Raw genomic sequence first — 26930 nt, forward strand, 5'->3', positions numbered from 1 at the left:
TTCAGCCGAGCCTAGTTATTGCTTTTTATCAGGCTGAATTATACATTCGGAAAATATAAATCCAGGGAGCCACAAGCATTGTGCAGAGATTTTCATGATACAGTAGATCGATAGCCTCTTCCAGCATATTGCTCGGATGACTGTATCTCTTCCAGCGTAGTTTGCCTACCATGGGTCACAATCGGCACAAGTGCCTTTCAACAGATACTGGAATTAACCCCTTCAGCATTATTGCTCCAACAGCAGCCTGCCGACACCCCTTAGACTCACAGCCTAAGCCCTTCAGAGGAACAAACCAACCGGGGAGGGGGGGGGAATATAGGACAGAGAAACATTCCTGTCACTGTGACTCTCTTTAGTCTCAGATATTCTGTGTCATACCTAACCGAGAGCTTAGATACACTGCTCAGCTGCACAGTAACTATTTGCAGTAACACCGTCATTGTTTCCTTTATCATTCACGCATACAGGTGGTTCCCCACAGCACTATTGTACATCTCTATGCTGCATCAAGGCAAAGCCGTACTGGCCACATTTTTCAGGGCTTCCAAAATTATGTCCACAAAATCTATTTGCACCAGCTTTTGTGTGTACAGAGTGAATAGCTGTGTGTATGACAGCCTGTTGTCACAAGTCACTGGGAGCGGGGGCTGTGAGTGTTAACGAGGTACATGGACATTTTTCATGCATGGCTTAAGAGGTTCCTTTAAAAAACTGGCACTGTAGCATGGGGCCAAGTGAAGACACCCATTTCTGCACTGGGGAGCAGGTCCACTACCCACTGAGGTCATGGGGGGGCTTTCCATTGACCTCAATGAGCACTGGTTCAAGCAAGCCCTTGCACTCTGATATAGCTCAATACCAAGATGTTTTAGGCACCAAGGAGAGCCCAAATGTTGAATTTTGCACTACATTTTGGTCACCAATGTGTGAAAATCAGGCTCCCTGTGTTTAAAACTTGATTCAGCCTCATACTGACCTGCCTCCCACACTGAATAGCTGTGAAACCTTGGCTAAAGAAAGCTGAGGATTTAATTTGTAAAGGTAACACCAACAGAGTGTGAGGGCGTTTGGTAAACACATTCCTGACTGAGCTTTGGCTGAGCAAAAATACTTCCTTGCAGCTGTACAAAACGAACGTGATCGAATCAGCACCCGGCGATCCAGTTATGAAGACAGCAGCTTGCCTTCCATCAACGTCTTACTGCAGGCAGAAGTCCTTGCACAACAGGTACCCCTTACTTCCTGTTAGCCTACTGCTAAAGCATCAGTGCCAAACGTTCAGCAGCGCCAGGTGAATAACCCATCACTCTTTCTAGGGTTACCACCGGGGGCGGGGTGGGAGGTTGTTACTTAACTGCAGACTGAACACCATTGTTCTCAGATGTGGTTGTTATTTGAAACCATTCGCGATATAATGGTTGGTCTGAAGCTGATTTGTGAACAGGCTGCTGCAACTACTTGACATTTCAGCAATTTTGACCGGACACAAAAGGCCACATCTTCAGCTGATGTGAGCTGGTGTAGCGTCACTGAAGTCAATGGAACCATGCTGACTTACACTCAATCAGATTAATAGGCAGCAGATTTAAAATAAATAGAAGGAAACACTTCACACAAGGCACCGTCAACCTGTGGAACTCGTTGCCAGGGGATGTTGTGCAAGCCAAAAATATAACTGAGTTCAAAAAACAATTAGAGAAGTTCATGGAAGATAGCTCCATCAGTGGCTATTAGTCAAGATTGTCAGGGACGCAACCCCATGCTCAACTGTCCATACCTCCAACTGCGAGAAGCTAGGACTGGACAAAAGGGGAAGGATCATTCAAAACTGCCCTATTCTGTTCATGCCCTCTGAAGTATCTGGCCACTGTCAGACACAGACTATTGGGTTAGATGGTCTGACCCAGTATGGCCATTCGTATATTCTTACACCATCTGGCCTGTAGATCATATGGTATGTTTCTATTCCCTGTTTAGACAAGAATAAATCTTGGAATCAGGCTTCCGGTGCAAATAGTTGTGATTTATGAATTCAAGGTTTGCTTTATGCAAATATTTTTGCCAATGTTTGCTTAAAATTCTCTGCTTCTGTAAACATTCCTGCCAGGACACTCATTTGCTAGAATATTCACAGAAAGGGGCCCAGGAAGAGGAAGCAAATTTGTTTAAGAATTTGAATGAATAGCCACAGGCTTAAAAAAATTGACTTTGTCTGGGAAGAACTGAGCCCCAGAATTCCAAGAAAGGCAAACACTAGGGATGTTCTTATCAGGCCTCCAGGTCAGAAAGCATTTCAAACAATCTCCTCGCCATCAGACAACCTGAATCTAAAGCACTGGCAATATCCAGCTGTGCAGCCTTCAATCCAGTGACATAATGCAAAAAAGTCATTCAAACCATGACCACTACAATGCAAGAAAGGTCATCTTGCAAGACCATGCATCACCCAGCCCATCTCAGACCTGTTTGCCTTAAGCACACTTCCTGCCCTCTCTGCTCTGCCAATGATGCCAACCTCAATCCATCCAGGGTCTTTATCTCCTTTGATAAGCATCACCACGTCTTGTGCCATGTTGCTGCTTCTACTTGAAATGATCTTCCCAAATCTCCAAGCCAAACCACCTCCCTCACCTCATTCAAATCTCTCCTAGGAAGGGCCGGAGGGAGGATAGGTAAGAAAGGAGAAAGAGGGAAGTTAACAGAAGCATTGAGGCATTTCCAAGCACAGCAGGGTGACAATTTTTGTCCAAAGCTTTTTTTGCTGATAAATGCAGATTTGGGGTATTGAAATATTTCATACATTTGTGTCAAATTTGCCATATGGTTTCAGTCAAACCAACAAACAAAACCAATCCTGCCAAAAAAAAAAAAAAATCTGAAAAAATTGAAATTTTATTTCAATTTTTAAAATTTGAAATGACTTTTTGTTTTGAAATGTATTTCAATTTCATTTAAAACACATATAAAAACTTTGTAAAAGCTTTAAAATGAACAAAATGTTTAATTTGACCTGAAACTATTTTTTTCCTTACTTTTTGGGTTACCACAAATTTTGAAAACTTTTTGTTTCAGGACAGTTTGAAACAGTGTTTTGTTTTGCTTTTCGGAACGGCCAGCAAACCGGAAAAATCACATTAATTTACACAGCTCCATGTCCAAGCTCTAGGGCTTGATCCTGAGAAGTGCTGAGCATTCCTGTCTTCAAAGGGAGTTGAGGGCATTCAGGATCCCAAAGGAGTGCTCAGTAGCCTACAGGATCGAGGCCTAGTGGGTAACCATGTGATCTTTTTAATTGTCCCCCTTGTCCTTCCTTTCCCCTTCCACCACCTCCTGTCTGGTGCTACTCTCAGCGGTGCATTGGGTAGAATGTCTGGCCAAGATTTTCTAAAGCCACTAGTGATTTGGGGTGTCTCTGTCTCAGCTTCCGGGTGCCCAACAGGAGACGATTTTCAGAGTCGGGTTCCCAATTGATTTTTCTCAGCATAAAACCAACGCTCTCCAAATCATGAGTCATTTCTGAAAATCTTGGCCCACGTCTTAGCTCATTCTGCGAGGCTCCTAGCACATTTATGGGCCCTGTAAAGATAACATCACACTGTGCTGCAAGGTGAGATAAGGGTCCTCTTGCCACGAGGCTTGCAAGGGAAGAGCATTTTACAATGAGACTGGATGTTCTGAAGCAGCATGATCCTCTGTTGAGTCAGGTCTGCCGATAAAGCCAGCAGCCCTGAAGAAACTCATCGAGGCTGTTCCATTCCAGCAGAGCACACGCAGACTCATTAAACACTGGGGACCCTAGCATGCTAATCGGTAACTTATATATGCCTGGCTAATTAGAACAAGATACTGCTGAGGAGCCGCTTTCTCTGGGATCTCAGGTCACTCACCCAGAGGTCTGTGTTTATTTGCTAAGCCTTCCCAGCTCCCTGATTAGGGTAATACTTGGTGAGATTTTTACAATCTTATTTATTCAATAACAGCTCTAGAGCTGGAGAGGTTCCAAGAAATGCAACCTGGGGAAAATGCTGGTGCCTTTCAAACCAGTGAGGCCGTGAAAGAGGGAACCAGGTCTGAGGTGAAAGTGCTGGAATGCACAGGACAGGAAGCGCTGATGCTGTCCGGGATTCCAGAGGGCAGAAGGAAGAGAGTGGTGGGTCTGGTTAATCACTCACAAAGTCATAAGGGAAAACTGGTGATTAAAGCCAGATTTTGAAACAAGCTGAGTATGCAACTGTGCATGCAACATGTGCAAGCACTTGCGCATCTGATTGGCATGGAAGTTTGCTGCACCTTTGCATGCAAATAGGGTCCCTGCACATGAAGAAGTGCCAGATCAGACATTTGCAAGTGAAATGGCACCATCTGCCTTTGCATTAACAGTAATTCTGCATGCAAATTGGACACACAGTGTATTTTCGTGGGCATATTTGCACATGTACAGTTTGGCAAAATGTTTCTGACTTTAAACTGGGGCTTCAGCATTTCAAATGGGGATTTTAAATTTAAATGTTCTGATCTCACTTAAGCCAGCTCTACCGCTGGGTAACTGACCTCAGTGGAGAGACTCCTGATTTATTTCAGCATGAGTAAGAGGAGAATCAGGTGCTATGTTCAATACATTAATGAAAAAACCTCGGCAAAGGCAGTGATGGCTCTGTTTGGTTGGGAGCAGGGTATGGCTGGCATGGCAGGTAGGGTAGTTCTCTGAACCCTCGCTGGTGAGGAGAAGTTTTTTCTCTAGCACCAGCACTAGCCTTGATGAGCTTCTGCTGAAGGGAAACTGGGTTTATATCAGTGACCGTGCCAGAGAAAGAAGGAATGACAGCTTCGTGTATAGGCCACATTGGGCTCTGGTGTAAATCCATCAAAACCTGACTTACTCAATGGGAGGAAGAACTCTTGACACTGGACGTGTTTCTCACATGCTTTACAGACCACTCAAGTCTGGTCAGGGACATTTTGACATTTTGATAATGGGGGTATCTGGGCTTTGCCTCTGTTTGTCATTCCCTTCCTCCTGCGATAAAGAAAGAAAGCGAATCTCGATCCAACTCCTAAGTTTCAGGGGGGCATATATACTGATCCAGGCTCCCCGTTCAGGCCTATCTTAGAGATAGATCAGTTGCTAGTACAGAGCATCATTCCTGACGTCTCAGCTATACATAAGAGGAAAAAGCTCCTGACTCCATTGATATCTGCCTGCCTTTTGATCTGTTCTTTGATTAATCTCTGTAGAGCCACAAACCTACATGGAGTATCAGAGAAGGCAGAAAAGATGCTGCCCCCACCTTTCATGGGTCTTCCCAGCTTCTGGGACTTTCATATCTCTGGCTCTTGCAGCTCTGAAATATGAAGATCCTACATGGGTCCCTTCTCATCCTTGCAGATATCATCCCCAATTTCTGTGATCAACGGAGACATCCGAGGGAAGAAGATTGCGAACATAACAGATGTGTGTGAATCCATGAAGCAGCAGTTGCTGGTGCTGGTGGAGTGGGCCAAGTACATCCCGGCCTTCTGTGAGCTTCCCTTAGATGATCAGGTTAGTGCTGCCATTTGACTTTCCCTGGCTCTTTCCAGTGGAAATTAATCTGTGGCCAAGAGGAATGGCCCGATCTGCAAAGAAGTTGTACATTGTTTATGCAATTATCATGACTACACAAGCAGCTCAGATAACTGCACGCATACAATACTAGCACTGGCCATTTGCATGTGCAGTTAAGCAGACTGTTTGCACAATGGCTGTAACAATGTGCTCAGCTAGACAAATAATCATGCACACATTTTGCAAACAAAATTTTGCATGGGCAGATGGTTGGTGAATCATTGGTTAATGCTACTGCAGCACTTTGAAAACCTAAAGCACTATACAAATGTTCAGGATAATTAGACTGATTAGGTACTGTATACTGGCCTAACTTTTGAAGGCCTTTCTGTTGCCTAAGATTAAAAAAATCTATCTTTAATTCATTCACCGGGGCCTGTGGTTTCATGGTGTCAGTGGTAACTGTTATTGATAGTGATTTATAAATTATAATAAAAATGCGTCTAAGCTCCCAAACCAACAGCAGCATCTCTGCAGACTGAAAAAGTTGCAAATATATTTGTATTTAAAGCAAGATATTAAAGTAGCTTACTTACCAAGACCAGGATAGAGGGCTCTGCATTCCCTTTGTAAGAACTGAACCATAAGATCTAAGGGTATGTCTACCCTGCCGGAAGAGTATGATTTCAGACATACCCTCGCTAGCTTTAATCTAGCTAGCTCAGGTCCGTGGCAGCCCGGGCTTCAGCACAGGCCGGCCACTCAAGTAAGAACGCAGGGTTCCAAGAAGGCTTGCATACTGCTATTGGTCCCCCCACTAGCTAGATTGAAGCTATCTTTGGCATGTCTACACAAGCTGCAATCATACTTTAGACATGCCCTAAAGCAGCCACAGTGGCACAAGGAAATGCTCAGTGTTAAGGGCTACATTTCAAAGTTGCGTGCAACTGCTGAAGTGGTGAAAATGCACAAATACCTATGTATAGGTACTCTTCCTCAAAATTCACACACATGGAAGTGGGGGTATGCAGGGAAAACTAGTGAGAGTCCATTTCTGAGGAGGGCTCACAGTGCCTGTGATGGGGCAGGAGGATGTTTCCAAGTTAATTGTTTTTTGTTCACAAACTTAAAAAGGGTCATTTTCATTCAGGATCAGGGACCAGTCCAATGACCTCCGGATCGGGAGGTAGTTTTTACCGAATAAGAAGATTAGGATATTTAGAAAGTGAGAGTGCCCAGCTAGTCAAGAAAATCCACAGTCATCTCACAATGCAGATCACTGGGAAGTCTGCATATTTTACAGCCTTTAGGAATGCTCCCATCTCTGTCCATTTGGGTGCTAGCTTTGAATTATTTACAGTGATAAACAGCATGCTAAATTCCTAAAGCAAATACACTGAGAAATCACAAAAAAAAATGGTGTCCAACGGCAAATTATATTTACCTAGCAAACAGGCTGCAGCATATAGAGGACTAGATGCAGCTATTGTTCTATGAAGTCTTTCACTGCCACTTGGAATGGATGTTGTAAAACCCAGTTAATGCTTTGTAGGATCTACAGCAGTTTGCACATGGACTGTCCTCACCAAGGGTTTTTGGCTCAGTCACGGGAATTTTTTAGAGTAACAGCCGTGTTAGTCTGTATTCGCAAAAAGAAAAGGAGTACTTGTGGCACCTTAGAGACTAACCAATTTATTTGAGCGTAAGCTTTCGTGAGCTACAGCTCACTTCAGAGGATGAAGTGAGCTGTTGCTCACGAAAGCTCATGCTCAAATAAATTGGTTAGTCTCTAAGGTGCCACAAGTACTCCTTTTCTTTTTGGGAATTTTTTAGAAAGGAAATAACCAAGGAGCAGATTGCCTGCCACACTGAAGAGAGGTTTTTCACATGCCCCCTGCCCCAGTGTGACTCCTGGTCTGAGTAATTGCTCGTCAGTGTGAGTAAGGGGCTCACAGTCTGGCCCAATATGTCAGGGAAGAATCCAGGAGGAAAACATTAGATTTTTTTTTCTGAAATGCACATTAAAAAACAAACCCATAATTAGACCCACATTTTCAAAGGAAGATGAACCACATGACAGTGTGGGAGCCACAACTAGAAAAACATGGCAGCAAAAATGTGTGTGAGTCCCTGAGCCGGCTGCATGGGAGACAATAGAGAAGTTTTCCATCAGAAAATGCAGTTTTGTGGAAATCAAAATGTATTGTGAAAACGTCAGTTTCAGTGAAACTTGCCGCAGAAAGATGTCAAAACAAATGAATGTTGAAACACTTTGTTCTGATAAGATAAAATACTTCATTTCAGCTTTCTCATTTTTGATTCATTTTGTTTAGACTTTTATATTCAATTAAAATATTTATCTTAATATTACATTGGTATATGTTATATATAATATTTTAATCAAATATAAAGTCACAATGAATCAACAATATCAAAACAAAACATTTCAACATTAACAACATAATTCAAAGTTATTGAAACAAAATGTTTCGATAGTTGTGAATCATTTTCATTTCACAGGAAATTGTGAAACTTCAGCTTTTCGTTCTGATTCAGAACTATTTATTTTTTAAGTTCAGAATTCCCTGAGGAATGACAGGTTCCAGTTTTGACCAGCTCCAGTACACACAGATAGCTGTAGTTACACAACAAACTGGGCGACTGCACACATCTGGCCATCTGCACATGCACTTCACATTGTGTTGCACAAATGGGGATTTCACAACACCTTGAAGCATTCACCCTTTTTGAAGAAGTCCCTGTTCTATTTATTTGCATAATACCTTTGTCCCCTCAAGTGTCAGCATCTTTTCTAATCAGAGCTTTGTTCTAGCCCATTTGCATTCTCTTGACACTTATGGTAGAGTGAGGTTTTCCCTGGCTTCATCTGGTACTGAAAGATAACACCCTGGAAAACTGATATGTTCCTGCTCCGTTGCTTCATTCTCCTTTTCTCCCTCTGTTTGTTAAACACATAGAACATAGGCTGGACCATCCTCATTAGGACACACTTTTCCAAGTCTCTCCATTAATGTTTAATAGTTGTTTTCTTCGGCCAACATCCCTGGCTGGCTATTAAGAAGCAGCTTGGCCACATTGTCCAATAGTTAACCTTTATTTCTACCAAAGCTTTGAAATTGTTAACAGAAGTGGGGCGAAAGATCCGGGACATTCTCAGGAACCACTGAGGGGTGTAACATGAAGAACGTCAATTATTAACATCAGGGCAGAAAAACATCTCTGTGCCTTCATTGGTCTAAATGGTCCATTGCCACTGGGGGAGCAAATGACCAGAAGATGACCCCACCCACTGGTGGGACATAGCACATGGCATGGTGACCCCACCCGCTGGTGGGATGTAGTGCGTGACACGGTGACCGCCCTCTTGGTGGGATGTAAGGCATGAGATGGTGACCCCACTCCTGGTGGGATGTAGCATGTGAGATTGTGACCCCTCTCAGTGGTGGGACAAACGGGGGACATGGAAATGATCCTACTCAGTGTCATGATGTAGAATGTGAAATGGAGACCGCCCTCTCCCCTGGCATGAATGCATTATGCAGGAGTGACCCCTGCTCCCCCAGCTCTCTAGCATGGCACGTATCATGCAGGAGTCACTCTGCCTCTCTGGTGTGAGTGTCCAATTCTTTTCCAGTCAATGTGATATTATTGGTGTGACAGGTTCTGTGAGAAAAAGACAGACATCTCAGGTGTCTGTCAGAGGCAGGAAGCCCCCCGCCAGGCTGGGTCACAGACTCTTTGGGGTTTGATCCCTGCTTTTCACGACTATCCGTTCCTGAGCCAGTGGCTGGCTGCTCTGTGGGATGATGCCATCTCTCTCTTTTCTCCCAGGGTCAGTCACAGTTTCTCCTAATCACTTCTTGCCCTTCCTTATACTTGGGACACTGGAGCAGGAAGTGTGTGTGTCTCTCTCAGTCTCTGCTGCCATTCTGGGTGCACAGTTGCTTCTCAGACTGGGCTTTGTGCCTCCCGATTTCCACCTCTTGTGTGTGATCAGCAGTTGTGAGAGTCGGCCTTAGTGCTGCACAGTGAGGTGGGTGAGAATTCTGTGCAGGGATCTGGACCAGTCCAGCTTGCTGCTCGCTTTGATTTGTTCTTCCCAGTGGCTCGTAATTGGGTGTTTCAGGTGCTGGGCTAGTATCTTGAGCATCTTTTGGTTTAGATTGTTGGCTCCCTGGCCAAGGGGTTGGAGGTGCTGCACCTGAGGAGCAGTGAGATGGAGGAGTACATTGTGTTTGAACCCTCACATATAACAGGAGTGAGGACCCCACTCCTCTGCCCTGATGTGCGCAATGCAGGAGTGGGCACTTCCTCTACATTCTACTTATGTGGAATCAAAGCACTTGCCCCCCTTTTCCCAGTCACCCGGATAATACGTCTCTGTCCTTGCAGGTGGCACTGCTGAGGGCACATGCAGGAGAACACCTGCTCCTGGGAGCTGCTAAGAGGTCCATGGTGTTCAAAGACATCTTGCTATTAGGTAAACCACTTCTCCTCTATGCCAGGATGCTGCTGCTTCCTCTAGTAAAGCAGATACACTCACACAGGAGCATCCTATTTGTGGATTGGAAGGGGGTGGGCATTTTGTTTTGTCCTGTGTCATTTTTGCTGAATGGCGCGTTGGGTCGGAATTCTCATGTATCCAGGGAACCCAGCATTGCCCTGGGGTTTGGTTGGTGTGTCAGATCTAAGGGCTCGGTTCACATTTCCACCATAAAGCTCCATTACAGTGCTCTAGCAGGGTAGAGGAGTCTACAGGTCATTGACCCCCCCCCCATTAAGATCCCATCACGCTGCCAGAGAGGTGAAAAGAGGCCTTAGCGTAAGTGAGAAGCAAAGCCTCCATCTTCATTCAGCTTTTCCTTGTTGCAATGATCTTCCTTTGCCCAGTAATAGAGTGAGAAGAGGCTGCTTGAATAACATAGGTCAGCATTTATGGCCAGCACATCCCTTCTGCTACAGGAGAGGAAGGCAGTGGATGTATATAGAGTCAGGCCCATTTGCTGCTCGGGGATGAGTGGAAGAGGAAACTTCACTTGTCCCAGGTAGGTTTACTCCTGTTCTGAGATAGAAAAAAGCCCAGTTGCTAAAGCCCAGGCCTGTTGTGCTCATTAGGAAACCACTAGCATGTTGCAGCATCCTGTCCCAAAGTAATGATACCTGTCCCATGCATGGCCTACCCATGGGGAGCAGCTTTGTGATGTCCTTGAAGTCTACAAACGATCCTGCGTGCTTGTTGATTCAGGAGGCCAGAGTCATGTGTCTCCACTTACACTCATACCCACATACCACACTTAATTCCAGTCTTGGTCATGTGAGGTGAGGAGTGAATGTGTGAACCCCTGGTCAGCATTGTAAGTCTTGGTGGATGTAGTAAAGTCTGAGGCGCTCAGGTGCCTCTTTGTTCCTGGTTTGATCATGAGCAGCTGGTGATATAGTTCTATTGTGTTCCTAAAGGAAATGACCACATAATCCCCCGGAACTGCCCTGAGCTGGTGGAGGTGATCCGTGTGGCCGTCCGAATCCTCGATGAGCTGGTCCTGCCATTCCAGGAGCTGCAGATTGATGACAATGAATATGCCTGCTTGAAAGCCATCATCTTTTTTGACCCAGGTAGGCCCAAACCTTCAACAATTAATCACCGGAAAAGATCTCTTCTTACAAAACCCAGAGTAGCAACCACACAAGAGCTTCGCCCTGCTCTCACATTAGCCAGTGCCCCAGCAATTTGGTACAGTGTTGGTGGGATGGACCTGGTTTTCTCAAGGTGGTTTCCTCAGTGATTTCAGAGCCCCTACAGATCCCCAAATCCCTTCTGGGACCCTGTGTTTCCTTGCAGGGTGCTGGCATTTGGATACAGTGAGATAGTGCTGGGCCTATTATGACAGAGGAATTTGACCCCCTGAATACAGTTAAAAAGGCAGCGGCCCTGGCGGGCAAGACAATGGGATTGTTACTAGCAGAGCTTGGAGCTCTGGGAAGGTGCTGGTTCCACAGTGTTCCTGTGGGGTCAATGGCCAGACTACATCCCTAGCTTCCTTCATTTGTAGACTTTTACTATACAGGGCTTCTTGGTGCAAAATGCAACATATACTGGTGAAGCTAATTCCTGGCTGATGGTGGAGTTGGCGCCTATGCAGCCCGTGTGCTTTGTGTTTGAGACCCCTGGTCTAGATAATACTTAGTCCTGCCATGAATACAGAGGACTGGACTAGATGACCTCTGGAGGTTCCTTCCAGGCCTATGATTCTATGATTCTCCAGGATGGTATTGTCACTTTGTGCTGCTCAGGTGGCACAAAGAGACTAGATCCAGGCCTTAAATAGTCAGCAGAGAATTCCCCTTGTGGAAGGGACCTCTCTTCTCATCTAAACCTGGAGAATGGGGCTCCTATGCCAGCTCACCCCCTCCTCATTCATGGCAGGGGCCTGCCAGGTAAGGAAGGGGACATGTCAAGGCAGGCCTGGAGGTGACAGAGTAGAGTTGTGCTACACTGAACCTCTGTTGGTGATACGTGTATTAGGGACCTTACACTGGTGGTGTTAGTTAGCACAGTCCTTAGGCAGCACCTATGGATGCTGGGGCAAGGTTGGTGCAGAACAACGGAGGCATAACTGGCTTATGGATGGCTCCCGTCTCTGTGGCAAGCCAAGTTTGGATGCAGGGGAGAACTCAGCCCTAGAAAAAGAACCACAAATGTCTATAAAACCAGATTGCAGGGAGCCAGAAAGACAACCCAGGCCAGGCTGAGCCCACGACTAGTGGCACTGGAGAGGGGCTCTCCCTTGGGGAAACAGCCCTCCATTTTTTGTTCCATGGTTTGTTTCAGATGCCAAAGGGCTGAGCGACCCCACCAAGATCAAGCGGATGCGGTACCAGGTGCAGGTCAGCCTGGAGGATTACATCAACGACCGGCAGTATGACTCGCGGGGCCGCTTTGGCGAGCTACTGCTCCTGCTGCCCACCCTGCAGAGCATCACCTGGCAGATGATTGAGCAGATTCAGTTTGTCAAACTCTTTGGCATGGCCAAGATTGACAACCTGCTGCAGGAGATGCTGCTAGGGGGTGAGTATCTGTGCTCAGCCTCTGTAACCCTAATCCTCAGCACAACCTCATCACCCTCTCGTCACTGGGAGGGAAAGAGCTGGGATCAGAATGGGGAGTGTCCTTGATTCCCAGTCCTGTGCTCAGACCTCCTGATGCAGGGAGCTGAGCACATCAACCCAAGGAGATCATCTACCTTCATTCAGAAGCTGCAGCTTGTGAGAGATGTAATTAATTCCCTCCCCCTGCAGCTTGCATTGTGTTTCGTGTACCATGTGCTGGGTAGTAACAGGAGAGCACTGTGCTCTTATTACACAAAACTGGCTGTTTCTGCTGTAGGCGCCGATTCCGTGGGTACTCCAGGGCTGGAGAATCCACGGGAAAAAAGTAGTGGGTGCTCAGCACCCCCCGGCGGCCCCACTGACCAGCTCTTCTCCCTCGCCCCAGTGCCTCCCGCCCACCGGTGATCAGCTGTTTAGCGGCGTGCAGGAGGAGCGGGGGGCAGGAAGAGGCAGAGCAAGGGTGGGGCATGCTCAGGGGAGGGGGCAGAATAGGGTGGGAAGAGGCGGGGTGGGGTGGAGCCTTGGGGGAAAGGGTGGAGTGGGGGCGGGGCCTGGGGCGGAGCAGGGATCAAGCATCCCCGGGGAAACCAGGAAGTTGACGCCTCTGGTTTATGCAACTATTTACAGAGCTTCAGGTTAGTATTCCTAGCCATGAGCACACAGACTGACTTCCTTGTGCCTCCTCCAAACCCTTTCCTCCTGCAACCTGTGCTCCTCCCAGGTTCCATGCAGGTTGCTACATGGTGCAAAGGTGCTGCTTCCCAACAGAAGCAGCTGCTGTAGGGATGACAAGCTGCCCCTCTGTCCTTACATCACCCCCATGCACATTGAGAGGATGCATCTCCCAAAAGACAGAGTCAGCTACTTACCCATGTCCTGTTTCCCCCTAAGAGAGTCATGGGAGCAATACGTGCACTAAAGGGCAATGGAAAGGTTTGGTAAAGCATGGCCCAGCTTTACCACTAGCTGCTGAAAGCTCAGATAACCTCCTGTGATGTATGCAGTGGAGCAGCAGTTTGCCCCTTTGCTGCTCCTGCACTTAGCTCTTCCCCTGAAGCCCAAGAGGAGAGGAGAGTGACACTGCAGCCGGTGTTGCTGTGGCAGAGGTGTGGTCTCGGTGGAAGACAGGGAGGGAGCGTGTCCTGATCATTTGCACAATAGTGCACCTGGAACTCCTGGCCTGGCTGTGAACATTTGGCCTTCCCGGGCTATACTCTTTTGGACTGTCGAGTGCTTTCCCCTTCCGTCCTGCTCATGATGACTTACACTGAAATGGTTCTAGGCTCGTCAAGTGAAACGTCTCATGCTCACCACCCTCTGCACCCGCATCTGATCCAGGAGAATCTGGGGACGAACGTCATAGTAGCGAACACGATGCCCGCTCAGATGCACAATGGGCAGATGTGTAAGTATCCCTAGCAGGACTGACAGCTGCCAAAACAGACCTTGTTTGTTTGGAATAAAGCTAAATGAAATTAGTAAGAAGTGTAAGAATCAGGCTGGCATTCCAGTGACATCCCTGAGCCTCAAGGGCCACCCCAGCATATTCTATACTGCAAAGCCACAGTGATGCAAGATGGGTATTATGGTGCTAGAAACTCCTCTGCAGAAAGACACACAGTGGGGCGGGGACGTTAGAGGAGATTAGATTGAATGCTTGATTCAACTGAACACTCCCTAGCAGATTGTAGTTTTTACAGTAGCTCTAATTTGGGGACAAATGCTCCAATCCAATGCATGACTCCTGAGTGCTGATTAGATCAGGCCCTGAAAGACTAGCCTGGTATGTCTGGGGGAAAACCAGTAAAACTTCTGTTAATGTTTTCCCTGTCTTGGCCTCCCCATTGTCTTTCTGTCCAAAGAACCCAGCATGAGGGGGTTGAACACTAGGGTATCACGCTTGGCCACAGCACAAAGCTAGATCTCGGAAATGACATTCAAACGCAACCTACCAGTCGGGTTGCCAGCTGTCGAATGGCACAAACCCAAACATCCTTGCCCTGCCCTATTCCCCACCCCTTCCCCAAGGCCCCACCCCTGCCCTGCCCCTTCTCCGAGGCCCCGCCCCCACTCACTCCATCCCCCATCCCTCCCTCACCATCACTCACTTTCACTGGGGTGGGGCAGGGGGTTGAGATGCGGGAGGGGGTGCAGCCTCTGGGCTGGGAGGGTGGGGCCAAGGGGTTAAGAGTGTAGGAGGTGGCTACAGGCTGAGCCTCAGGCAGGGGGTTGGGGTGCAGGAGGGGGTGCGGGCTCTGGGAGGGAGTTTGGGTGCGGGAGGGGACTCTGGACTGAGCCTGGGGCAGGGGGTTGGGGTGCAGGGGCTCTGGAAGAGAGTTTGGGTGCAGGAGGGGGTGTGGGCTCTGGGAGGGCGCTTGGGTGCAGGAGAGGGTGAGGGGTCAGGCTCTAGGAGGCAGTTTGGGTGCGGGCTGGGGCAGAGGGTTGGGGTGCAGGAGGTGGTCAGGGGCTCGGCGCTTACCTCGGGCGACTCCCGAAAGCGACTGGCACATCCTTCCAACAGCGGCTTCTAGGTGGGGGGTGGGCAGGGGGTCCCCGCACGCTGCCCCTGCCCACAGGCACCGCCCCCACAGCTCCCATTGGCCGCAGTTCCCAGCCAATGGGAGCTGTGGAATCACTGCTCAGGGCGGGGGCAGCGTGCGGAGCCCCACCTGCCTCCCCCAGGAGCCACAGGGACAGTGCCAACCACTTCCAGGAGTGGCACAGGGCCAGGGCCACAGTAGGCAGGGAACCTGCCTTAGCCCCACTGCCGCGCTGGACCTTTAACAGCTAAAATCTCCCGGTTTGGCTGCAGTAGACTCCAGGAGATAGAGCGTTATTCCGGGAGACTCCCAGTGAAACCAGGAGGGTTAGCAACCCTACCTACCAGATGAATCTTCAGTACAGAATAAAAGGCAGGCACAGAACCCCTGATCCTGTGCTTCTTGCGGCTGTCTGCACTGGAGACTGTGGTGCAGCCTAAACAGCAGCATGTGTATAGCCCACTGGAAACCATGTTTTCATTTAAGAGCAGTTGGCCTCTCTTTTGCATCTGTAACCCTTGTGCCAGGACTAGAAGGATCCAACCATACCCAGATCCTTAGCCCTCCCCCAAACTCTGGGGTATATGGAATTGGGATCCAGATCTGAATGTTGCATCTTGAATCCTCATAGCACGGTAGCATCTGCTCCTTCTGCCTTTGTAACATAGTGTTTCTTTCTGCAGCCACTCCGGAAACACCTCAGCCTTCCCCCCCTGCAGGCTCAGGATCTGAGCAATACAAACTACTCCCTGGGGCCATCGCTACTGTAGCAAAACAGCCAGCCTCAATCCCACAACCCACCATCACAAAACAAGAAGTCATCTAGCATCTCCCAGAAGGAAACCAGCCTGTTTTAGAAAGACTGTATAGAGGAAAACAGACTGACTGTCCCAGTGAAGACGGACGCTATCGGTGGATTCACAGGCACAAACGCATCGGCTTGTTTATTGGAATAAAACCAAAGGCTGTCTTTGTGCAGCTAGGGAGAGCACATGCCATGGTCCAGCTGAGAGTTACATATCTGGGAGTTAAACATAGTGAAATCATTAGTCCTAATATGAAGGGCCAGAACCGAAACTCATGCCGGCTGGTGACTCTTTTGAGATTTGCATTGACTGGCTGTGAGGTTGCGCCTGGCCATTTCTTTACTGCCTCGGAGTGGGTTCAAAGCAAACCAGACACTACTAAAAAGAAAGGACTTGTCCAATACAGACGTTGCATTTGAAGGAAGGGCGGAGATGTCTGCTGCTGTCTTTAACGCTTCTCAGAATAGTCCCAAGTTTCAACCGATGTTAAATTCTCTGGAAAGCATCATTCCGGGGGTGGGGGTATCATAACCCCTTGTGATAATATTTAGCCAAAGTCTGGTCCACATGGTGAGTGAGTTGGGCTGGGAAATCACTGGTGCTTCTGGATTCCCTGCCATTTCAGACTTTCCGTATGTTGGGGTGCTGCTGGGGTTCCTTATCCCAGCACCATTATTCCCTCCCCATGGCAGAAACTGAAGGAGGCAAAGACAGCAAATTCTTCTACTACGCTACCACGGCATCTTTGCTAATTGCAATGGAATGATGGTGGAGTTGTGGGATTCAGCTAATGGGCTTGGGAAGTACAGAGATGGGGGGAGGGGCGGGACGATATTTGCTCAGCACCCTGAAATACTGCACAGATCTCACTAGGATGATTGCTGGGATCCTGTGCATGTCTGTGCCTCCTAGTGGTACTCACACAGGTTAACTATAAGCAAAAGCTTATCTGCATCCTGTTCATGGGAGATTATTGTGGGAGGAGGCATGAAGGGGAGTGGGGAGGATTCAGAGGTAGACAGATGAGAGATGGACCCAAGACACAAAGGTTAGACCAGAACCTCATGTTCCTCAAGGCTTAGGAGTAGCTGGACCCAGCGGCTTGGTCCAGGCCCATCTTTAATCCCAAATGATGAATTAGAGCCATGGCTGGTGCCATGTGGACTTCTCCTACAGAACAGTACAACTGGTTGATCACAGATTTATAGGGTTTTATATCATGACAGAGATTAGTCGTGACAGTCCAAAAGATACAGACTGTCAAAGCATGAAGACGATTAGAAAACCAGGGAACCTCAAACTCTGCTGTGAAGTTCTCAAGGGGTCAAGGAGAGACGTTTTATTATGTCCCATCTAGCCCATGGCCTGTACCCTCGCCATAGAAGCTCCTGGGTTTTACTTTGCTTGTGTTTTTTTTTTTGCTCACTGAAGCCTATTGGTGCTATTCCCTGCAGCTCCCCCCACCACAGGGAAAGAAGGCCATGAAGCTAGCGATTTTTCTCTCCCTAAGAACTGAAATCACCTCCTGGGGAAATACTAGCTTTTCCTTATCACACACTGTATTTCTGCGAGGTCTTGGCCTTGTGGGAACATCAAGAAGTGGTGGAGTCACAACTGCCAGAAGCTCTTGGGACAAATCCCCAGCTAGTGTAAATGAAAGCTCCTCTGATTTACGCCTGCTGCGGATATGGCCCCTGGATTTCAAATGCAAAAACCAACACCCCGCCCCTGTTTGCGGGTATCAAAGTATTGTATTGTCTGTCAGACCCAATAGCATTTTGCTGAGTAATTTATTGCAATGATGAATCTAATCATTTTCTATACATTATTTTGTAAATCACATTGATTATTTATGATCAGGAAATTAAATGCAAACAACTTAATAACAAGACCATCTTTTTCCAACTGTATGTAGAGATAGTGTGTGGGGAATATGTCTCAGTGCACATTTCATTCGCATCAGACATCCCCAGTACAGTACACTAATTTTTTGCTGGTTACTGCCTTCCAATGGAAATAGAGGAATATTTCTTCACTAGAGTTTGTATTAATAAGAAAAGAAATAAATGCAAAAATATTTTCTAACTTTTCCTGGACAGATGGATTTTTTTCTTCTTCTGGGAGCATAGTTCTAAACCCCCAGGCCCTAGTTAACTCTGGCAAAAGGGAGCGTGCATACCTTTGTTTTCCCAATTACACCAGGGCTGAATTTGACCCATAAACCAAATGGGTCTTCAACAATGTTGCCAACTCTCATTTTATCACAAGTCTCTCAATATTTGGTATTTTTCTTAAAGCCCCAGGTGCTGGAAGCATACGATTGCATGAGAATTTCATTTGAAAAAGTAACTTTCTAGACATCGTGGTTGTAGAGAAAAGCTTGAACACATGTAACTTAAAAATTACGCAGTGAAGGCTCAGAAACCAGAGAGTACAGGAAAAGAAGCCTAAATTTATTTCTCTTAAATCCCAGGATTTTTTAAAGGAAATCACATGATTCTTGGGGGGGTTGACTCATGATTTTTGACTGTTTTGAGGAGGCAATGCTGCTTTAGTTCTACACCCCACGCCCACTAGTTCCAGGGGGGTGTAAATGAAGGCAGAATTGGGCCTACAATGCCCAAAAGGACGACAAAGTGAATTAATCTGCCACATGTTTAGAAAACATGACCTATGAAGGAAGATTGAAAAAATTGGATTTGTTTAGTCTGGAGAAGAGAAGACTGAGAGGGGACATGATCACAGTTTTCAAGTACATAAAAGGCTGTTACAAGGATGGGGGAGAAAAACTGTTCTTCTTAACCACTGAGGATAGGACAAGAAGCAATGGACTTAAATTGCAGCAAGGGAGGTTTAGGCTGGACATAAGGAAAAACTTCCTAACTGTCAGGGTGGTTGAGCACTGCAATAAACTGCCTAGGGAGGTTGTGGAATCTCCACCATTGGAGGTTGGACAAACACCTGTCAGGGATGGTCTAGATAATACTTAGTCCTGTCATTCATGCAGGGGACTGGACTAGATGACCTCTCGAGGTCCCTTCCAATCCTACGATTCTATGATTCTATGGTTGTGAAGGTGAAGAAATACACTGACAATTAGGGAAGGCAGTTAATGACCTGCCCTTCTGATCAGATGAGTTTAATCTAAGCTATAGTGTGCACCGTAAGACATACATCCCAACATTTCCGATGGCTAAAGTAGGATGAGTCCTGCTCCCAGTTCGTGGGGTTGGGGGGGGATCAGATGCTGCCCTTTGGAGGTGGGGGAAGTTGTAGAGTGAGCCCCCTCTGCACTCACCCTGCAACAGCAGCTCCGCAGCTCCAGTCCCATGGAGCAGGCTGGGATCAGCTCCCTGGTTCGAGCATTGTGACTTGGGCCCAGACTCATGGGGTTGCAGCAATGCTCAGGTTGGCCTGGCCCCTCTGATGGGGTGTGACTGGGCCAAATTTGAGTGAGTGACACTGCAACCGCATGCCCCAAGTCGCAAAATCAGAGGGGCTGAGCCAAACCTGCGTGGTACTGCAACCCCATGCTCCTGGGGCCAGCTCACAATGCCTGACGTGGGGAGCTGAGCCCAACCAGCCCCACAGAACAGGAGCCACTCAACCAGACCAGGCGGTTTGGGGGAGCAAAGTGGAGCAGTCCTTTGAAACCCAGGGCTAGGGTTGCCATCTGTCTAATTGCACAAACCCAAACACCCTTGCCCTGCCCCAAGGCCCTGCCCCTTCTCTGAGGCCGTGCCCCCACTCACTCCATCCCCCTCCCTCCGTTGCTCACTCTCCCCCACCCTCACTCACTTTCACCAGTCTGGGGCAGGGATTTGGAGTGGAGATGGGGGTGCGGGCTCTGTGAGGGAGTTTGACTACAGGAGGGGGCTCAGGGCTAGGACAGGGGGTTAGGGTGCAGAAGGCAACGCCCCCACAGTTCCCAGCCAATGGGAGCTGCAGTGTCGGCGCTCAGGGTGGAGGTAGCGCACAGAGGTGGCCGTTCCTGCCTGCACCTAGGAGCCGCAGGGACATGCTGCCGCTTCCAGGAGCTGTGAGGAGCCAGGGCAGGTAGGGAGCCTGCCTTAGGCCCACTGCACTGCCCTCTTCAACCAGACTTTTGGCCTATTAAAATCTCCCAGATTGCTTTCAATAGCAACCAGGAGATTGAGGCCAAATCCAGGAGGTCTGACAAGCCCCTGTTGGGAGGTTTGGCAAGATAATAGAGGTTGAGAGATTGAGGCCTAGATTTCTGTAATAACTGAGACTTTGCCAAAGGAAAGACAATCATGCATTGGTGAGGGGTGACTGAGGCTTTCAGTTGTAGGCTTCCTCAGATAGTCACCACAAGCCATTCCCAACAAAGGGCTGCTCAATGGCCTATGTGAAATGAGGTAGGGGGTTCTCAGTCTATTTCCCAATGGGGACAGGCACTCACCTCACCTCTGGAGCTGCTTCTGTTGTAAGGCCACCTGGAAACCTGACTCTGTTTTAGGTGGAAAGTTGACAGCAGGAATTCAAATTCAGAGCTAGCTTCCCCATACTTTAGGGTTGTTCATGTCACATAGAATCATCTTCAAAGCTTTTCTTTAGCTGGAAAATAGACAGTCCTGGAACCTGAACTCCACTGTTCAGTTACAGAACAGGTTCAGCAAAGGAAGTAGCAGGGCAAGTTCCCATCTCCCAGTCAGGCACCTGTGCGGTTAGCCTGCTTTGGTCCAAGCAAATGGGGTCAGTTTCTTGCCTCTAATAATGTGCAGCTAAGCCCAGGCCTCGCTCAATCTGGCCCAGCAAATGTGTAATGGTGCCGTTGTTTTACCTTGGTATGTGTTCAGTAAACCCATAGACAACATCAAATCTGTGAAGCAATAAATTCTCCTGGACTGCTGCCCACAAATTGCTCCACTGAGGTTACCCTTTGCCTAGTTAATCTATTTTAAATCAGCGTAGTCCCTACCTTGCTACCTTCAGTTTGTGCTGGAAAAAACCACAACCTCTCTCAGAAACAACTCTGGCCTCAAGTCAACTCCACTGTTACAACACTCCCTCCTCTTTCACCCCTGACAAGACACAACCAGGGAAGCTTCAGGCTGTCCCAGGCCCAGCAGAACAATGTTTTACCCTTTCTAAGGCTCTTGCCACTAAATGGCTCCCATGGCCATGGTTCATTTTGTTCTCTCTAAGATCATTTTCTTACACTATCTCTGACCAGGAGTGTGCTTTGTTCCCCTTTACTGGCCCTTGGATTTTAAGCATTTTCTGGACAGTAGCAGCATTATCTCCAGCAGTGAGGGTTTACCCTGACAGCCAAGCCACGTTGTGAGAAAGTGGGATTTTTAGTTGTGCTGTAAAATGGGATCTCATTCATTCCTTATGTCAGCCAGCTCCGAAATAGCTAATGGGCCTCGGAACTTTTCCCTTTTCCAAATGCTTTCATCTCTCAGTGGAACATAGGAATGGTAACTTGAGTTTTACAGCCCATAGATCACAACTGACAAAAGTAACTATTGCTGCTATTAAACCCTCAAGTACACACACAGCACTGGTAGCCATAAAAGCAGGAGCCTGCAGGGACAACGTGGCACTGCTGAGACAGGCATTTCCTTGTGCCAGGCTGTACAGTCCCTTCAAGGCTGATGGCAAGAATTGCAGCTCGATTTCGAGCTCCTCTGTTCTGCATCACGAAGACCCTTTCCATTCAAAGAGATGGCACTTGTGGCCGGAGGCTAGTGCGCGGACATTCCAAATCCGCCTCCCAGTTCCTAATGATAAACTGCCTGCAAAGGTGGGACCCTGTCAGTAGTAAACACAGTGAGAGAGCTGCAAATCACCAATAAAACACCACTGCTCTGTCAGCCTTGGCAGGTACAGAATAAACAGACGAGCACCGTGCTGTCAGGCTTCACATTCACTTCCTTTAACTCAGCAAGGCCAGCTCCTCAGCTGGGGTAAAGCACTACAGGCCCATTGAAGTCACTTTACACCAACTGGGGATCTGGCTCTGAAAGAAGCCTCTTCTGAGCTTCCCTTGGAAATGAAGGCAAGTTGGGAACTGAACTTCCAGGGTTTGCCTGCCCACTCTGTTACTCTTTAGCTCAAGCTGCAGCAGCTCCTGCTTTTCCTTCTGGAGCTCCTGGGTTCACTCCCTGGGGTGTTGTCTAAAATGGCTGCCATCACAGATGCACGATCTGAGGCTGTGCCCTAAGGGTACTGCTGCAAGTTGGCAGCAGAGTCAGGACACCACACCCTGCTCTAAACCATTAGATAATGTTCTCTCTCTGGAGAGTGTCAAGACATAAATAGGGGCATTTGAGCCTAGGATGACCAGAGAGCAAGTGTGAAAAATCAGGGCATGGGGCTGAGGGTAATAGGTGCCTATATAAGAAAAAGCCCCAAATATCAGGACTGTCCCTATAAAATTGGGACAACTGGTCATCCTATTTGAGCCCCTCAGTTCCATACTGTTCTCATCACTCCACAAAAATCACCCTCAGCTGTCACTTAGGAATTACCCCTGGAGTCAGATGTATGTGAGTCTGATACTCTTAGTCCCTTGGGGTTGTAGTCCACTGCACTCCCAGAGGCTCCAGGCCTGGAGGAGGGCCGGGCACCTGGTTACAGGTTTGCATTCGAGTGTGATTATTTCCTGTATGAAATGCAGCTCTTTGCCCCAAAGCTCTCAGTACTGCGGAGCCCACAGGCAGAGCATTCCGCAATCCTGAGGCCTTGTGAGAGGGGAGATCTTCATTCCAGTGTTGGCTTCTCTCTTGGCGCTGAGAAACACGGACCGTTTGCCGAGCAGAGGCAACAGGCCGGGATATTAATTAGCTGAGATGACAAAGAGCCCAGCAAGTTTCTCGCAGGGCTCTGCTGCTTCTTTCCTTTCCAGTGAAATTTGGGCTGGTGAAAGCTGCCAGATTGACAGCCTCAAGCCTCTCTTTTTCAAACCAGCGGCTACTGTATGGGCATCAGCAGGGCAAGCTTCCCCCTACTCTGCCCCTCTTACTGGAACGCTCTCCTCTAAGAGTCAAAACAGAACAAACTCTGTTTCTATAATATCCTGGGCCTCTTTGCTGAGGCTGCCATCAAGGTACTGGCAAGAGGCACAGATTCCTGAACAGCCTAGTCACTGCCCCCAAGATGACTAATCTTCCAAAGGATCCACAGAACCGTGCAGCTAGCTTTGCTTTCATTCCAGGGTGCTGGAGTGTTGGGAAAGACTAAGTCTTAAAGAAAAGTAAATTAGACTACCGGAATCCTGTAATATTTAATGTGTTTTGGATTCTCCCACCCCCACTCCACTTACAATCTATTCTCAACCTAATTCTTGCAAAATGCTGGCATTGTTGCAGACCTAGACGCTGGGGGAAAAGGAGGGATGATGATTCTTTTCATGTAATACACTACCCTTTGCATACGTTTGCAGGGCTGCGTTGCATTGTGCAGTTGTGTATCACGTTTGCTTACGTTGTATTTGTGTATGCTTACATACTTGACTGTGTACTTGTTTACAGTTTCCTGTTTGCATGTTGGCACGAGTGGGTGTGTTTGGGCAGGTTTGTGTATGTGTGCATACAATTGCCTCCTTGTGTAAGTTAGCAGATTTGTGTGTTTGTGTGTGTTTGCGTAGGTTTGTATATTTGTATGTGTTGGTATATTTGTTGCCATTGTGCTGTAAATGAATGGCTGTTGGTGTTGAATTTGCACTGTACTGTGTGTAGTTGCTGACTGTAACCGTTTGCATGTTTACACGTTCGTGAACTGAACTACGTATTTGCATAGGTTTATATGTTTGTGAGCAGAATGTTTACATGCCTTCTCAGAGTTAAAGTTGTCATCTTTATGTAAGCGGGGGAATGGTCCCACTATTGTGGGGAACTTTCCTGGCTTCTGCACTACCCCAGTGAGGTGGGCTAGCGAAAGGATCTGTGTCCTCGCTCCCACTTCCTTTATCCAAAGGCCTCCCTGCACTTGAGGACTCCCCTTCCACTCTCCTGTCTGGCAGAGTCCTCGTAACCCCAACAAGGCTGGGCCCAGGATTCCTGGGGGGCTCAACCCCCAATCTTGCTGCAGTCACCAAGGACAGGGGCTAGGGTGTCCCTGCTCCGGGGTACTCTCTCTGCACTAGGCACTTCCCTGATCCATTGATCATTTCATACAATTTAAAGCAAATGCAAGTTATTTAATCAACAATTAATTAAAAAAATAATAAGGAAAAATGGGAAAGGTTAAAGGAAAACACATCACCCCGCCCTGTGGCAGGGAATATCACAAACAGTTCTCCAGAACGTCAGTCTGCTCCTTGTAGGTCCCAGGCCTCCTTCTCAGGCCCTGGCTGAGCTGCAGGGGTGCTGCGGGTTGGACATTTGCTCTGGTGGTGGCCACATGCCTTCGGGCTTTGGGTGGTGGGACCCTTCTTCCCAGCATCAGCCCCCCATCGGGTTAAGATCCCCCTCCCAGTCTGGCCTACAAGGACCCTTGGCTGAGGGTGTCTTTCCGCGCTGGACCCTTTGCCCAGGGTCCCCCCTTGGCTGGCCCCCATTGCTCACCACACCTGGCTCCAGCTCCAGCCCCAGCCCCAGCTCCACTCTGCCTCAGCACTGATGCTGCTACTTTGCCTCCAGCCCCCTGGGCTGCTTCTCTGGCCCCTCTGGCTCTGTGGCTGCAGCCCTGCTCCCAGCATAGGATCTGCTCTCTCTGCGTTGCTTTTCTGGCCCTGCTGGCTGGCACGGCTCTGCTCCCCAGCTCAGCTCGCGCCCCTGCTTTCTCCTTAGCTCAGCCCCACTCTGTCTGACCCAGGCAATTCCAGCTCACAAGGAGGACTGGACCCACTCTGGCCTCCTGACTCCCTGATTAGCCTGCCCGCCCTGTCAATCAGGCTGATCTGGAGCATTGGCTTCTCCCCATTGTTCCTGGGGTCTATCAGTCTCAGTGTCCTGATTTCCCATCGACCCTTCCCAGTTGTTTTGGTATTGGGAGCTAGCCAACCAAAACACCCCCACTGAGTCTTAGTAAGGGGACAACAGTCCCCTTACATTTATAAAAGTATCCTACAGGCCAAAACTATATATGGGATCATGGATGTAAGGACTAGGGGGAAAAGATGACTAAGTTCCCTCTGTGCTTCCTGTATTCTGGGGCAGTGCATGGGTCTTCCTCGCCCTCACTGATTTATGCTCCGCTTTCCAGGGCCCCCTATGAACCCTGGTAAGCAGAGAACAGATGCAGTGGGATGCACTGCAGCCATGCCCTTATCCATCCCCTATGCCATGGGCTCTGAGCAGAGCCAGGTTTACACCAAGAGGAGGCCCTCTGCGCTGTGGGAATGATCAGGATCTGTTTCCACCTACTTTAAGGACTCTTTACATTGCCAAAGTGGTGTAAATGTGGCCAGGAATACCTGAGAATCAGGCCCATGTTGCGCACAGGGTTTTCCTACCCAAACTACATTCTGGGCTCTGCTTCTTGCGACCTGGCTTTGCAGGTTGACAGGCAAAGCCAAGAATTTCAGGATGGGCAACTCCCTACTCAAATACTGAGCAAATTCATGGTGCTTGTATCATTTGTAGGCCCCCAAGGCTCAGCCTACATACCCTGGGAACCTTTGCCAGGCTCTCATGTGCTAGGCACTGCACATAGGTTATCTTTATTACCGGACTGTTATGTTTGCTCAGTTTAGTGATTAAACATCAGTTTAAAGCTTTCTCCTCTAGCTCTGCTGTTTGAAGTTGTGATCTATTTTTGGCTTCATACAAATCACCCATCCCACCAGGACTGTAAAATGTTTATTGCTAATGGTGGCAAACTTAAAGAAGCCAAGATAACTTTCCCAGGCTGGGCATTCAGATTGCTTGGATAAGTCAATTTGTGAAGCTCATTACATGAACCCATTAAATATAAACCAGCCCCAACAGCCATTCAGTTACAACACAATGACAACAAATATCCTAGGGCTGGGGAGAAGCCAGGGGCTGCAGAACTGAGAAAAGCATGAACTGTAAGGTACAGTCATAGCAGAGGACCATGAGATGGGTCAGATACACAAGCAGACACAATGTGTGGCCTCCGGAGTCATAAAATGCAGCCCTGAGCACTCTCTCTCACACACCCCCAGAAGCACAAGGGGGGGACAAAGCCCTTTAGCGACAGGATTTATTTGCTTGGGAGCTAGGAGAGCAGGCAGTTCTCATCTGTCTGCACAGGGAGACAATCCTGATTGGGCACACTTATATTCAAGAGAAACAATCATGCAAATTCTATATGCAAATTAGTCACAGTCCTTAAGCTCCAGGCAAGTTGCAAAAGGTGTTTCTCAGATGGTATCATGAAGCTTGGGTAGCCCTGTCTCACATGACTCTGGGTGAGCTTCACTTGGGGGCTGTGTGGCTTATGCCACTGTCTGTCTGGGCACAGGGCACCTGGCAGTGGATATTCTGCAAGGAGAAAGTGGCCACAGAATGCAGTAGCTACCTCTCTCTCCTTAGGGACCTGCAGGGGGCAGCGTAGTTGGAAAAGTGGGTGTCCATCCCTTCAGCAGCTTCTTCAGATGGGGCTCCCCTGGAGACCTCAGTGGGGGAGAGGGCGAGGGTAGAAAGCTGCCCTTTCTTGGCACAAACCCAGAGGGAGGATGGGAATAGGAACAATTAGAATGAAGTTTGCATCTCCCAGCTGGCATGAATCTAGTCCTCTGAGTCTAGGCTCATCTGTGCCTCGTAGGTTTAGAAATCAGTCTGGAAAGCTCAGGAAAACAGATCTCTTTGGGAGATTTCTGCTACTTACTATTTAAATTCAAACTGGAAATAGCATGGGAGCAGAAATTTTGGCATCCTGGGGCTTCCTAGCACAATGGGGCTTCGACCTGCTTAAGGTCTCTCTCGGTGCTACTGCAACATAAAGAATAAATAACAACGAGAAACCAGGCAG

General features: G+C 48.1%; 1 protein-coding gene across 2 annotated transcripts in view; it reads left to right on the forward strand.

Annotated features, from left to right (window-relative positions):
* HNF4A (hepatocyte nuclear factor 4 alpha) overlaps window positions 1–18107 on the forward strand; it is a 67151-nt gene extending 49044 nt beyond the window's left edge. For both annotated transcript variants that reach the window (XM_073309581.1, XM_073309580.1), the window contains exons 4-10: window positions 1125–1231; window positions 5390–5545; window positions 9962–10049; window positions 11027–11182; window positions 12399–12635; window positions 13959–14081; window positions 15900–18107. In XM_073309581.1, the coding sequence (XP_073165682.1) occupies window positions 1125–1231; window positions 5390–5545; window positions 9962–10049; window positions 11027–11182; window positions 12399–12635; window positions 13959–14081; window positions 15900–16042 (1010 nt within the window). In that variant the 3' untranslated portion in view covers window positions 16043–18107. The remainder of the gene's footprint in view (window positions 1–1124; window positions 1232–5389; window positions 5546–9961; window positions 10050–11026; window positions 11183–12398; window positions 12636–13958; window positions 14082–15899) is intronic.
* Window positions 18108–26930: the final 8823 nt, after the last annotated feature.

Source organism: Lepidochelys kempii, chromosome 13 (assembly GCF_965140265.1).
Source record: "Lepidochelys kempii isolate rLepKem1 chromosome 13, rLepKem1.hap2, whole genome shotgun sequence".
NCBI lineage: Eukaryota > Metazoa > Chordata > Testudines > Cheloniidae > Lepidochelys > Lepidochelys kempii.